General features: G+C 37.7%; 1 protein-coding gene across 2 annotated transcripts in view; it reads left to right on the forward strand.

Moving 5' to 3' along the window:
• Positions 1 to 15,549, forward strand: part of LOC136240167 (cyclin-dependent kinase 5 homolog) — a 25,782-nt gene continuing 10,233 nt past the window's right edge. Inside the window, exons 1-7 of one of the 2 annotated variants that reach the window (XM_066031073.1) lie at positions 1 to 304; positions 772 to 849; positions 972 to 1,045; positions 1,098 to 1,175; positions 1,233 to 1,362; positions 1,414 to 1,463; positions 2,194 to 2,285. In XM_066031073.1, coding sequence (XP_065887145.1) covers positions 115 to 304; positions 772 to 849; positions 972 to 1,045; positions 1,098 to 1,175; positions 1,233 to 1,362; positions 1,414 to 1,463; positions 2,194 to 2,285 — 692 coding nt within the window. In that variant the 5' untranslated portion in view covers positions 1 to 114. Of the gene's footprint in view, positions 305 to 771; positions 850 to 971; positions 1,046 to 1,097; positions 1,176 to 1,232; positions 1,464 to 2,193; positions 2,286 to 15,549 lie in introns of both variants that reach the window. The other variant, XM_066031072.1, reaches the window with a different exon arrangement.

Consider the following 15,549-nt stretch of genomic DNA (forward strand, 5'->3'; position numbering starts at 1 on the left):
CAGAGCACGTGATTCATAATATCCGTATCAATACTCAAGACAGGCGCCATGATCGTGTATGTTCATCACGTCTCGTTACTGTAGCTTGACAGCGTAGTGTGCTACTCACAGTGAATGTACAAAATGATGATTGAAGATCTGGACTCCGTATTCGAGGTTTCCCCTTACAACCCGCGCAAATGTAACTCTCCTCCGAGATCAGCGTCGAGTAGTCAAAGGGCAAGCGTTGTGAACGGCTCTTCCCTTCCTAGCGACCTGCACTTAGCTCTCACTCCGGACTGTCCTCATACTATCAGCGATTCAGGTTAGCGGATATGCATACATTTGTTTATCTGGTCAATTTGGCTACAAAATGTCTTCAGAATGTTGTAACCATGTTCCATTATTCTTTTGGTGTAACCATTATTGGCGGCATATTATAAGCAACAGGAATATCAGATATTTCAAAGCATTTCAGATTGTGTATTTACTATCAGCTAAGGCAACCTTTCTATTTCACATGTTTGCTGTACACGTACTAACTATATTAGAGGAAGCATTACAATTCCCAGAGAACTCTTTGCTTCATTACCGACACTAGTGATAGTATTACCATTCTATTTTGTTAAGAGGTGTTTAATTTATAATGTCACCAGATGTGTTATTCAGATACCAGTAGAGTCAAGTATGTATGCAGTGATTGATAGGACACTTGTAGTATTGATACTAGAGGAAATGCACACCAAGGTGCTATTAACTAAGCATTCATGTTTTGTGTGTTCGTGTTTACAGACCCAGCTCTTAAAAAGGACAAAGAGAGCAAGATTAAAAAATGGAAGAAAAGATTATCAGATCACATTCGGAAAACAAGTATGTTTTTCTTTTGTGCCTTTTCATGTTGCTGTTAAAAAATAAGCTGAAGTGTATAGTGTTACATTGTGTAGGATTATAATAACAACAATATTTTATTAGAGTGACATTTTTATTGATAGGTAGTGGAAGTGGTCCCAGTAGTCCAATGATGTCTGCGCACTCGTCATCATCAATAGGGTTACGTCCTCATGCGGTAAGACCAGTAAATCCAGTTTATCGTAAGTAGCTAACGTGGTTTGTTTTAGTCCCTTCCTGATATGAAACCCAAAGCAAGAACTTTGCCTTCTTCAAAAGCATACTCTAAACAGCTAAATGGATACACAGTAAGCCACACGATATGGTTTCATGTATCGAAGGCTTCACCACATGTTCTTGTGCAGTCACCTCAGAAAGATGAAGTTACCCAGGGAGTCAAACAGATGACAATGGCTGCAGACCATGCTACAAATGGTGGACTTTTATTCAATCCAAGATCTAATGATGAAATTGAAGAGGAGGTGTTCCATAATGGTACCATTGTTGACTCATCCAGTAATTGTAACCATGACAACACAACTACAGTCCTTCCAGTGGTTCCCAGGAAGACAAGAAAACTTTCAGAAATAGCTAAAGTAAGTGTACCATTAGGTTCCCTATTGTAGAAGACAGACAGTAAGCCTTTAGTGGCTCCACATTTCAATAGCCATGGCTGGGAGTCTTGGGGTGTATGTAGTTGATGTTTTGTAAACATTTAACCCATAATGTACAAAATGTAATGTGGGAATGTATTAATACCAGCAAATGAGTCTGTAATTGCTGAGAACATATTTCTCTCTGTGTATATTTTACAGCATATCTTAGAACAAATTGACTATGATAATCAAGTTAGGTTCTTGTGTAGGAAGGCTGGTATATTTGTATTGTGTATAATGCTGGGTGAACACTGTTCCTATACAGTACATGAACGTGTCCATCATCAAATGGGACCCTACACTTGTTGATTGTAAGCATTCTAAAGCTTGATGTTTTTAGCAGGAAGTATATTCTGTAGGTGTGTACATGTGCGTGCACATAGCTGTCTATCATTCCATGATGATAGTCAAGTTCCCAATATGTAATATGTTAAGGTGCTACATGCACTATACTATCTGCTTGATGCTACATGGAGTATTTCCTGGAATTGTCCAATAGTAATGTATATGTGTGTGTGGGTAGCTGTAAGATGTTTCATGATAGCATATAATGTCACGTTGGTATGGCATTTCAGTACACTACATATATACACTAATATACTGCCTAATGGTTTAATGCTATTATATAGAAATGATGATAAAGTATTGTATGTTTTCATGTTACATTTAGCCCAGTTCCCAGTATGGCCGATTAGAAAGTTATAGTAAATTAGAAGAATTAGGAGAGGGCTCTTATGCTACTGTGTTTAAAGCGATTAGTAGGTGAGTATTGTAACTAGTCAAATCCTTGCACAACAAACATGCTCCAGTGCCTTGTATGCAGTGGAGCCTGTTGTAATATGGACACCTTGGGACCAACTAGTAGTGTCCTGATTTTCGCATCATTTTCCAGGTCAGTTTATGTACTAAGGAGATACTTTTGGGACCTTAACTAAGTGTCTGGATTACGTAGGTGTCCTCAAGTGCCCACATTAGTGTATTTGCACGTGTTATTTATTTTCTATGGATTCACATGCACAATGCACACTCACCCTTACCGATGCTCTCACATATACATGTGTTATGTGTACAGACGTATATATTACATACTGCTTTTATATGTGTATTTTGAGAAATATCATTCAAGCTGTTATCTGTGTACCCTTGTATTTCACTATGTGTTGAGGTTACATGATAGTACAGGATATTCTAAAATAATTTTTTTCATGGTTTATTTTAGCTAACCGTACCTAACTAAATAATGGTAATGGACCTATTGCCATGATCCTGTGGTTATTATAAGGGATATATATAATTCATTGTTCTACTGTTCTTAGATAATGTGTAATGTACGTACTATCCCTTAAATTCAGACACCTTGAGACCATATGGAAGTATCCTTATTAATGAAGTGACCTGATTTCATGGGTCTAAATGTGTGTACACTAATACAAATGGGACCATGGACAAGTGTCCTGATTATCAAGGTGTCCTTATCAGTGAGGTGTCCAGATTTCAGTTGGAACCACGGACAAATGTCCTGATTATGATATCCATATATACGGTCTTTTTGACAGGGTTCCTCTTTGTTGTTGTAACATATTGTTAAGCTTCATTTGAATTGGCCATAGATCATATATCATCGCTAAGCAACACAGCTCATATTTACATCAAAATATTTGATTAGATAAACATATCACTTCTTTGTACAACCTTATCCGTCTCACATCTTCTGAATGGAACAGTTGGTTGAATGAGTCATGAAGGAAGGAAGTAGCTCAAGTTCTGTAAAGTCAGTTTGTGACCATTATCTGTCCTAGGTTAAATGTTATCTAACAAAAAGGATGTGTTGATTCAGCATAATATATTGCAATCTGTCACTTGAGTTCAGATCAAAGCATCCATTTCCTTTATAGGTCTCTGTGGCTCAACCACACCAAAGATATTGTATACAACATTATATTCCATTTGGTAATAATGTGTGTGCTACATTGATTGTTTGATTGGCCTGTTGGTGATTTTTTTAGTGTTGCAAGATTAAGTCTTAGAGGATGGAGTGGTAAATAATAAAGACTGAGTCCTTTTTTTTCTATTTCACTTTTACAGTAGTATAGACAGTCATCTTGGGTGCTTCACTGTACTTGTTATTTAGTGAGTAATATGGACCTTTTTGGACCAACCAGTGGTTATCAAAGTGTCCTGCTTATTATAACGGATAGTTTAGAACCTGTGTAGGTGTGCCCATTTTTCAATGTTCACTGTTTGACCAAATGTGCGACTGTATCTTTGCTCTTTAAGTCTCCTGACTAACCTACAGCCCTGTATGTGTGAAGAATCATGCATGCTAACTGTTGCATGAGTTGCTTTGGGACATAAAACAGCCACTTCTCACCAAAGGGATATACAGTGATGTATTAGGTTACACTGGTTAGTCTTACGTGATAAGTCTCTCAGTATTCATTGAGTGCAGTGATGTGTTGTTCTTAGCCATCTATGGTGTTACCAGTGGGATGGATTTCCTGTCCTTCCATACAATACAATTCATGAGTGTTGCCAAAATGATATATAGTGGCTGTGAGCAGAGAAATCTTTAGAATGAGTTGACTGAAAAGAATGTGCTATTGACACTTGGCTTACTAATTATGTGATTGAGTGTGAATGGTTGATAGTAAGAGTAATGAAGCTGAGGTCAATGGTGTGTGATGACAGCTGCTGTACTTGGCTGTACTGTGATAGGAAATAGGTGGAAGGTTTTGCATATTGGTACTATTGTCTATTTACCAACCAATGATTTTTTTTTACATTAAACTGAGAATACTTCTACTTGCACACAGTGCACACACACACACACACACACACACACACACACACACACACACACACACACACACACACACACACACACACACACACACACACACACACACACACACACACACACACACACACATGCATAAACGCTTAACACAAGTAAACTTTCTTGCTCAAGGAAACAGCAACAGCAACTAGGCATCGTGGTACATAAACTCTGGAACCTTGTTGTTACCAGGCTAGTGCTCGGCCATGCTACCTTACACACGTGTCAATACACATACACATGCAATGCCACACCGTTTTGCTTTCTTGATAAATGTTATCATAAGGTAAAAATCAACACTATTGTATACAGCATTAAGCTAATGTATGCCCCACAAATAATGCATGCCCCACAAATCTGTTATGACTTCAAGTTTGCTGTAGTACTCCAATAGGCTTGGTATATGGTAATGGAAAACATTACAATATTGCATCACTGTAATGCGAAATGATTAAAATGTTGATGTCATCAATTGAGTTATGTGTATATACTCTTACTTGATCACTAATTCTGCTGGTTGCCATGCCATCCAATGTTGCTTCAAGAGCTATTTTCCTGTAGTGACCTTTGCAACTCTATATTTGTAGGCTTGCAATAACCCTGTAAACTATATAAGCTGTGTTGGTCAAATATTGTACAGATGGTTGGTGAGAGATACTTTGGACCTTAACTAAGTGTCTGGATTGTGTAGGTGTCCTCAAGTGCCCACATTAACAGGTTCCAGTATAAGTGTAATATGGATGCCTTGGAGATATTACATTGATTCATGAAATGTATTAATCAGAAGCCTTCAACTCAATCAAAGCCATTTTAGTGATTAAAAGAGTTCATAAACAATAGCAACTAACTATTGACAGTTATATGTTTGTTTGTTATAGCTGTAAGGTGTGAACATACATGTCGTATACTATAGTGGAGTAAACCCCTTCATTTAACAGAGTTTGTTAGTGAACAACTGTAATTGCATGCCTAGTTAAAGGTTTGACTTAATCCCGAATTCATTGAGTTTATCTTGGTCACCTAAAGCATCCTAGTGGTATGAAAAGTCTACGTGGAATTTGCAACTTGAATACAATAAAGGCTGTACAGTTTTATCCTTGGTACTTGTGTAATATTGGAATCGCATGTGTCCATCCAAACTGTCAGAATTCATCAGCATTACCTTCATATCTTTGTGTTTGCAGTGCATTTAACAATGACAGGTGTGAGTGTATCATTTTAATTATCACCTTGGTATTAATTATAGCTGTGGGGCATAGCTGACAATTGTGGTATCACACTGTAGTGTTGTAAATATTCTGGTTGCCTCGCAGACAATGGAGTAATGTTTATGTGGTAATATATCACAGAAAATTTCATAACGCCTGCATTCATTATGGACGCCTTTACATCCTGATTTTCCAGGTCAGTTTATGTACTAAAGCAGAGGAGGTCAGAAGCGTGCATGTGAGCCCAATGGCTTTGTATTGAAAAGCATACTGGCCGGACGTTTTGGGGTACTGAAATACCTCCCGTTTGATGAAATACGACAAGTACATGGCATTGGCACATTAAGCCCCACTGAATAAGTTTTTTTTAACTTGGGCTACTTATAATCACGCGAGATCTCGCGCCAGGCCAGAGATGTTTTAAATGTCTTTGTTGTCGAGCTAGAAAGATAGAGATAGGAATCCCACTCGAGAAAACAGTATGGATAAACACCCAAGAAGTCATCCTATGCAGCGTACTTCACTAATACACTAGTGGCGTGCGCCCTAGTCGGGATCACACGAGACTAGAAAGATGAAGAAAGCCTCCAGACGAACGATAGCACCAACTGGCCACCACAAAGAAGGCTGGAAATGACATTCTCACGGCCAACATTCAATGTTGCTGCCCTCCTTCACGCTACGCTATACAATCTCAAAATACAATTAACATGAAAAAATTTTCGTAGCGCTTGTTATGCTTCCGACCTCCTCTGGTACTAAGGGATACTTTAGGACCTTAACTAAGTGTGTAGGCCAGTGTCCACATTAACAGCAGGTGATATTGTCATCTGTTTCCTTTGCTTTATTCATTGATATTTGAGTGCTGTTACTTAATCGTCATGACAACAGTGCTTAATAACATAATACATTTAATATTCTTGACATGGTTTAAATATTTAAGGTGGTTAGTATCACTAATTGTGTTTCTGTAAATATATTTATAGGTAATTTTGTTGAAGAGTCTAAAGGGCAATTTTAGCATTAACCTATTTGTATCGGGTATGTAGTACTGAATAGTAGGGATCATGAATGTTTGCGCTTTATCACCAAAAACATATTGACCTGAAACCAGCCTCACAAAACCTTCATGACACTTGGCAGTATTGGTTAGGCGAACAATTGTAAACTGCTTGTTTTCCGTCCTAGTCAGGTAAAAAATACCATGCAGGCGGGCGGCTATTACTTATTATATTATTAAAATCTATTATTTAATATCAAGGATATTAAAGGGAGCCCATTAGCTAACTTTTAATTGCCTTTTCTCTCAGATTTAGCAGAGAAGTAAGGTTTGTTGTGATATTTCACTGGGATTCATCAAGATTCAAATATCATAGAAGGTTAGATTTGAAGTCTCATTTTCTCTGAGCATACAGCCACCGGCACCAAATTAAGCCTTGAAGGCTTTTATAGAGTTTGCTGGCTGGGTGGATCGGCATGCTTGTGGTCATAACACTAATTTAGCCATCAACTGCAACAATACAAATTTTCTATATGTTCCACACACGTTAATAACAGATTGTCAGATAAGTGGGACTCCCGTTCAATAATGTATCTCATTCATCTGAGGAGATCTGCTGCTTGTAATCCGCCCGAGGTTGGAATGGATTCAAACTACGTAGTTATCCGTGTTTTGGCACTATAAACAACATCAGAAACTCACTATCTTTCCAACAATACACCATGTGCTCACATATAAACAAAAATAATTTGATCATGTGACTATCAAATGCAATAATAAATTTGCGTGTGGCTCTAAAATTACCATACGGGTGGGTGACAGGAAACAAGGAATCTACAATTGGTGGCCTTAGGTATAACCAAGTCCAAAAGTTCTTCAGTATGAGCCAGTAGGTTGCTACAAATTTTTATACAAATGTTGGAATTTTCTACTGACTGTCTGCCTCATGTCTTCAGACAGGTGTAGGCTACAGGCTTGAGTTTTTCACTGTTTGATGTCGCTTCAGCCTGATAGGTGTCTTTTGGCATACCACAGTACATACAATTCATGCTTCATGGACTTACCTGTGTCCTCCTTTATGTCCCATGTATCTGTGATGATGTCAATTTACAGTAGCATGCCTTGGTTTGTAATGGAAATTGTCCGTATTTTCCATAGTGGCTACATTAATTGCAGAGGTGCTTCTCGAAATGTAATGCTATGTAATGGGCTGAACATAGCTGAAAACGAAGGATAATGACCATTTTACTTTTCAGACAGTAATTGATAGTTGGGATCCGTGTTCACACAATAACATTAAGTCCAGTGCCATTCTTTCTTTTGATGTAGTATGCGTGGGTTCACCAGTCATAAATAATGTTACTAAAGAACTAAAACAAGTACAGGGAATTTTAAATTCGATTAAGGATCATAGGTGAAACAAGGGAAGTCCCCTACACCTGCAGATATGCTAGTGGGCATTCAATCCCTATTGTGTATAATATACCCCGCATGACTGAGTTATACCCCGCATAACTGAATTAGGGATTGGATGTGCACTGGTATATCTTCAGGTATAGGCAACCTTCCTTGTTTCACTACTTTTTATTTTAATTGAACTTAAAATTCCTAGTTGGGGCGAGCCTGAGCAAGCCCCACACTAGCGAGTTGCCCACGTAACTTTCGTCTCAGCGACCATGCCCAAAAAACTACAGAAGAAATCGGAAAGAGACCCTGAAATAAACAGACTTACCGTGAAATAAACGGCGTAAATCACAGCACTTCCATATATGTTCGTCTCATCGACCATGCCATGGAGAAATATACGATGTAGATTACAGCACTTCCATATATGTTCGTCTCATCGACCATGTCACGGAGAAATATACGACGTAGATTACAGCACTTCCATATATGTTCGTCTCATCGGCCATGTCACAGAGAAGTATACGATGTAGATTACAGCACTCCATATATGCTCGTCTCATCGACCATGTCACAGAGAAATATACGAAGTAGATTACAGCACTTCCATATATGTTCGTCTCATCGACCATGTCACGGAGAAATATACAACGTAGATTACAGCGTATGAAACACGTGTATCAGCGCGTGAATATGAAAATCACCTAAGGTTGGCTAAATGAATGCAGAAGAACGGCTTAGAAGAAGGAGACAGCTGTACAGATTGAGAAGGGACCGAGAAACACCAGAAGAAGCTGAAGAAAGACGAAGGAGAAAAGAGAATACTCCAGAACAAGATATGCTCGGCAAAGGGACACAATCTTGCAGCAGAGAAGGCAGAATTAGTATGTAAAATAATGAATCAGTCACACAACAATAACATTGATTTATCTACATAATAATTTTGTTTGCTTGCTTATGCTTTACGTTGTGTTATCAGATTTGTATATGACCACTATTGCTGCTATGCATACTCCCATTAAATATGTTCAGGCTCGCCCCACAATGCTGTTTGCATCTGTCTAGTATTTGACTATTTGTATAGTCATATAGATTTGACAGTCTTCTTTGATTGTGGCAACGTTTTTGTACAGTATAAGGGCAGCCAGGAAGTTAACACGTGGAAGCTGAGGACATCTACACAATCCAGACACTTACACATTGTTCTGGTCTCCAAGTATCCCTTAGTACATAAACTGACCTGGAAGATCATGACACCTTGATATTCACGACACTATTGGTTGGTCCATATTACTGGTTTTTCATGTTTGGTTGAAACAATGTCTAAGTTATTTGTTTAGTTCCTTTCTCTACTGTGTTAATACAACTGGACTGATTTTTCATTAGCGCATGACAATAGATGGTAGTGGTCTAGGTGTGGGTGTTCTATTAGGCTAAATGGTGTTGTTCTAATGACAGGTGTAGAAATATTATGATAAACTTGTGTGGGTATAAACAGAACCTGTAGCCATATACCCACATGCACATCACATGGTTACAGCTAGGCTCTTCATTCTTATTAATCATGAACCACAGTAGTCACTCATAATATTACGTCCTTGGGTTTTTTTTTTAACAGTGCCAGTCATTATTTATTTCTTTACATTCTAGAAAGCCTTGACATGTAGCTTATAGTATGGTAGACAATGCTTCACTTATCGTGATCAATATCACAACTGACAGGAGCAGGTTGTAATGGCCACTGAGCATTGTGTATTGCTGTGCTGTTCTATTAGAGTCATATGTGATCTGAGCCTTGTACATGTACAGTAGTATCCCTGCGTGTTGTCCAAATAGGTAAGTGACACCTATAGCATCCAAACCAAAAATAGAAGTGCTCATGTCCTTTAACCTTTCGAAATGCAAGTGCCATTTACTGTCAAAAATGCATGTCCCCTTTTTGTATGCCTTAGAAGCTAGATGAATTAAACCATGTAACTACTTTGCAGGTACAAGTGTAATGCATAGTAACATCATGGTAATGGCAAAAGTGCCGACAAGTCCAACAGTCAGAAAAGTTGCTTGTAAAACAGTGTAGCATCAATAAACATTTTACCTCTTCTCAAAAGTGGCCATATCTCCTTCATCCTTTGTGCTGCGATGCTGGAATAAAGATCAATCAATTCAGTATGTTGTGTATTGATTGACATTTTGGGTCACAGGTAGTGGCTGCCTCTTTTTCGAGTATACACAAGAAAGTATTTGTGGCAATGCTGCTGGTGAGTTCGTTACCTTTGCTACAAACATCCACTGTGAGGTAGAGTATAGATTACAGCTGTGCGATTATCTAGATATATCCAATTATTGAGATATCGTAAGACTTATCAAGATAAGGATTGTAGTTTTCTGTAAACTTCCGTAAATTACTTGTATACAAACGAATATGTGATGGTAAAGACACCTCCAACTCTCTCACCACTTGGGCACAGTAACATTTTTATGGTCGACAAATTGTAATTTGTTCACTTTACTGGTTACATTACTAATATTTATTTCAGTTATCAAGTTATGTTAGATAATCGAGATAAGTTCAAAAAGGAGATAACTAAATTTGTTATCACACACCTCTAATATAAATATGGCTTTAATTCTTTGCTCACAGTAATTTGGCTATCCTTTACTCATGTGGCGCAACTTGTAGTGTACTAAATACTTTTAGAGCTGAGCGATGCTTACAGCAATCCAGAGTACAATATAACGGTCGGCCATCGGCCATTTTCTGACCAAGTGATGCTGTTGACCGATCAATGTAGCTGTTGGTCGGCCATTTATGCAAATCAAATTTTCTGTAATTCTTTATTATTAGTGTTTATAACATATATTATTATTATCGTATCGTTACCTTTCCTTACTGAAGCTATTTTATCACTGCATGTGAAGTCTTGGTCCCATCTAAGCATTGACTCGATACACATGCGTAAGCTAGAGCACTGCACCTCGTGTTTACCCCAATTATCGATTGTGGGTTACAGTCGATGTTGTGAAGAAGCGATCACTACACTGACTACACGAGTGGTGCTTTCCAGGAGAAGAAAAGAAAGTAATGTTTGCGAAGTGGAGGTGTGATATTAAGTATAAGATGGCCATTTTGTGGTTAGAATGTGTAGAAAATACACAGGCTGGAGAGACTGAGAGTGGAATGAAAGTCAGGTGATAAAAATGTTCTGCACACGGCAAGTTCGAGGGTAAGTTGCAATTCACAAGAGAAGCTTTATCAATAGCTAGTTGGATAGTTATCCAGCAATCTGTGTTGACTCAACAACACTTGTAACAAAGCATTTAGCCCAGCTAACTGGCTGTAGCTACAATACATTGATTCATAGTTGTTTTTTTGTAAAATATGTATGCTGTAATACAAATTTTGTACATGTATTACCAAGAGTAAATAATGGAAGAGAGAGTATCTAACTGCCATATACTGCATCAAAAATGAGCACATCAAGTAGAGAAGCCATCCTGTAGTGCTGTCAAAGTAAGTGTTGAATGAAGTAATAAACACCTTCTAGCTCAGACTGTTTGACTTCAAATCATGCCTGGACACTGTGCTAGCAGGTGTTTATTACTTCATTCAACACTTTCTTTGAAAGCACTACAGGTTGGCTTCTCTACTTGATGTGCTCATTTTTGATGCAGTATATGGCAGTTGGATACTTTCTCTTCCATTATTTACTCTTGGTATTACTAGTAAGCACAATTAATTCTCTATAAAATTTCTGTTCATAAAGTTCAGTGATAAGTAGCCGAAAAAGGTCTAAGATTCAATCTCAGAGTGATCCTTTTCCAAAAATTTCCTTGGGGGGGGATGCCCCCAGACCCCCCTAGAAGGCTTGTGCTTCACACACCAGGATAGTACACCTCTATCTTATGGCCATGCAATTTCAGATATGGCCAATCAAATTTACTTTTGATTGGCCATTCTGTCCGAGCAATAATTTTCCCTTATGTTGTATACTGCAATCACTATTGATGATTGATAGTAACTTTAATATCACAATTATAATGATAGTAAAGCTGCTATCATGATATTTCTAGCAGTTATCAAAGACTCTCAACCTTGCATGTGCGACACGTTCTGACACTCCACTGATAAAAATCGCTATGTATTACAGTTGTAATCTTTGTATTGGACTTTCAGAGGTACCCCACTTTTGAAGATTTACAAGCTAGCCAGTATGCAAGGATTCAAATTGCTCTCCAATATGTAGTAGTAATACATGGTTACCTGTAATTTTGTTACTGTACAGCAACTCCATGGCAATTTTGTGATTGATAAAGGTTATTCACCTTCCATACATGGTTACATTACTGAACTTTTTGAAAACCCTACAGTGGAACCTCTCTATTACAGACATTTTGGGACCCAGAATTTTTGGCTACTTTTTGCTTTCATTTTCCTCCTTCAGAGGATTTATTACATGGTAATTGATCATGTGATGTTTTCATGGGTCATGGACTCATGCTAAGATGGCTTCTTGGACAAACTGACGTTTGTTTATTCCAAACAGTACATGACTGGGAATCAAGAAAATTAGAATGTTATAATCAACCCTTCCCTCCAATTTTCCGTCCTATCTCATAAGCAGTTATCTATACCATTGTTTCACAATATTTCGTTATCACCTATTATCCAAGTCTTTCCCTCCAAAAATTCTCACCAGCAGTTCCTAATGCAATCTATCAACTTGTTAGCCAAATACTATAGACAATTGTTTCACAAAATTATCACCTATTATCGTATTGTTTCAGCAACTTGTTTATGTATTATACACCTCAGTATGGTTAACTGTTGGTCAAGATATGATCAACACTTACCTCTTAACATACTCAATTACAACAACCAGACTAATTGTAGCTGTGATGAAAATTCCTGTTCATGTCTAGTGTGTGGGTACTGGCAGACAATACAGCTGGAACATGTCTGTGTAGGATCTGTGGAGCTGTTCATGCCCTTAGGCATAGTTTGTATTGTTGACCACATACCTTATTTATCCGAAATAAAGTTAGGCTGAAATAATCCAAATGTGTCCTTCTAAACATCACTGTACTAAAATGTAAACAGGATGGCAGAATCAAACTGCATGTGTTTCACTGTTGCAAATGGAGATACTATACCAAAATGTTCAAGTACTTTCAGCTGATCAATGTTTCAGTAAGTAATACCACAATAGGAAATAAAATATTGTTGATAAATACAACTGTATGTATATGCAGCTGTGCTAAAGTAAGATTGAAGCACTGTTCTCCATACTAATATAGCACTCAGCTTTGAAATTTGTTTCTCCACTGGTTGTGTTTTATTTTCGTACAAGGTTGTAACAATGCTTTAAGTAGGGTTGTACCATTTTTAATGACATCGTTTTAGCCGTTTGTAGCAGTACCACATCGACATGACTGATCATCAGTGGTTTAATAATTATAGCAAATTTAGTAATTATAAATGTTGCTTGCTAACAGTTGGCTATATTTATAATGGTTGCCATGTTTACCATCAGCTAATCCTGGTTACACTATACACCAGTCACTATTCTACACACATGATACTTCCTACTACACTAACTTCCAGTAAAGTTGGACAATAACAATCAGCATTTATAGGAGTTTGAATGGTGTAGTTATTGAGTAAAGGACGTCATGTGACAATCACATGATCTGCTAGCAGACAGGCAAGGCTTAAGATGGTTGAAACAAAGGAAAACATCACTACCTTTTTAATACCTAGTGGCTTAGCTATGTATCAAAGGTGACAAGTGAGCTTCTTGTATAAACCAAGCACACGGATAGAAGTGTACTGAAAACCACATGCTATACAGTACCTTCGGACCGACCGTTAGTGTCTTAATTACAAAGACTTCCTGATTTTCCAGGACACTATGGTAACTCAACTAAGTGTATGGATTATCTATGTAGGTGTCCTCAAGTGTCCGCATTAAAAGGTTCCATTGCAATGATTTTCTAAATCCTGTACAAAAGACAGCTAGAGAATGTTGCAGACGATTGGCTGCATTAGCAAGTTTTTGGCGGGCAGACACATAGTTGTACTTTTGTGTACTAAATCAAAGTACTCAATAAATTAAATTTATGTCAACTGATGTCATATAGCTTCACACTGCAGCCCTACATATATAGCCAACGTCTGTTAATGTTATTACTATATTATTAGCTAAATGTCATTACGTACATTAGTGTAATTTAATCCATTAATGATAGTTCCAAATACTTCGATTTTACAAGTACCTATGAAGACAATATCCGGCCCCATCAATAGTGGTCCGGCCCCATCAATAGGGATGTACTAAAATCAGGATACTTGTCCACACGTTTCGACCTTTTACACCTTGATAATCAGGACATTTGTCCATGGTCCCATTTGTATTAGTGTACACTCTTTTTGACCCCTGAAATCAGGTAACCTCACTAATAAGGACGCCTTGATAATCAGGACACTTGTCCATGCCCCATTTATATCATTGTACACATTTAGATACTTGAAATCCGGCCAACATCAGGTCACATTTGCTCAGCTTGCTTGTCAATGCTTTAAACCTTATCTCTTTGCCCTCAACCCCCACTCTTCCATTTACATTTTTGATTCTGCAGTATGCATGCATGCAGGTATGGGACATTTTCCCCACATCCTCCCTGTACAACTACAAAAAGGAAACACTCTAATAGAGCAGTCGAATCTATGTTGCAAATATTGTGCTTGAATTTGCTTAATTTTACATACTCAACAAAACCTTTGAAGTCAAGTTGGTATTGATGTATACCCTCATTTAAATTACATCAGTCAAATATTCTTACTGTGAATGTAGCTTATGAAGTTTTCTTTGCGCCCACATTGGCCTAGGTGTACCCCCTCAGTTCCTGAGTGAATTTTTAGAAACAAAAATCAGCAAACATCTAGGAAAGTTCCTAAGTAAGCTTGATACAGTGTTCTTCCAAACTAGTTTATCCTCTACTTTCAGAAAATCATTTGAAAGTTAAGTTCTACATTCTTGTTATGAAACTGGCAAAAAGTGTTTAGTGATAGCTGTACGCCTTTAGGTATGCTTGTACTCGGTGGTATACTAAGATGACTTTGTGTTGCATGTCAAAATTGTTAGTAATTTAATACTTTGTTCCATGCATCCTTACACAACTGTTTTGTCATGCGCAACTGAATCCAATATGTCAGCCAGTAACTGTGACAGGATGTGTGTGAACGTTGGATAGTACTAATGCCTGGAATTGAAGCCCTCAGTGAGTCAGAAGCCATATGATGTTTCATTGAAGAAGTCTTACCAAGTATTAAGATATGGCCTATAGTGTAATTATACACAGATTAATTCAAATTTTTGCCTTAATGGCCTATGAATTTTCACCCATTTGAAGAACTTTTAGAGAGGTAGCCTTTCTGTACTAAACAGGTTGTAGTGTGTCTGTCTAAATTACCATCTCCCTTATTATTAAATGAACCATTTAAATGTCAGTGATTAAAATGAAACTATAGGTGGGGTGTATCACTGATAAATTGAATTAGGTCTACATAGTTGTCACTGT

This window comes from Dysidea avara, chromosome 12 (assembly GCF_963678975.1).
Source record: "Dysidea avara chromosome 12, odDysAvar1.4, whole genome shotgun sequence".
Taxonomy (NCBI): Eukaryota; Metazoa; Porifera; class Demospongiae; order Dictyoceratida; family Dysideidae; genus Dysidea; species Dysidea avara.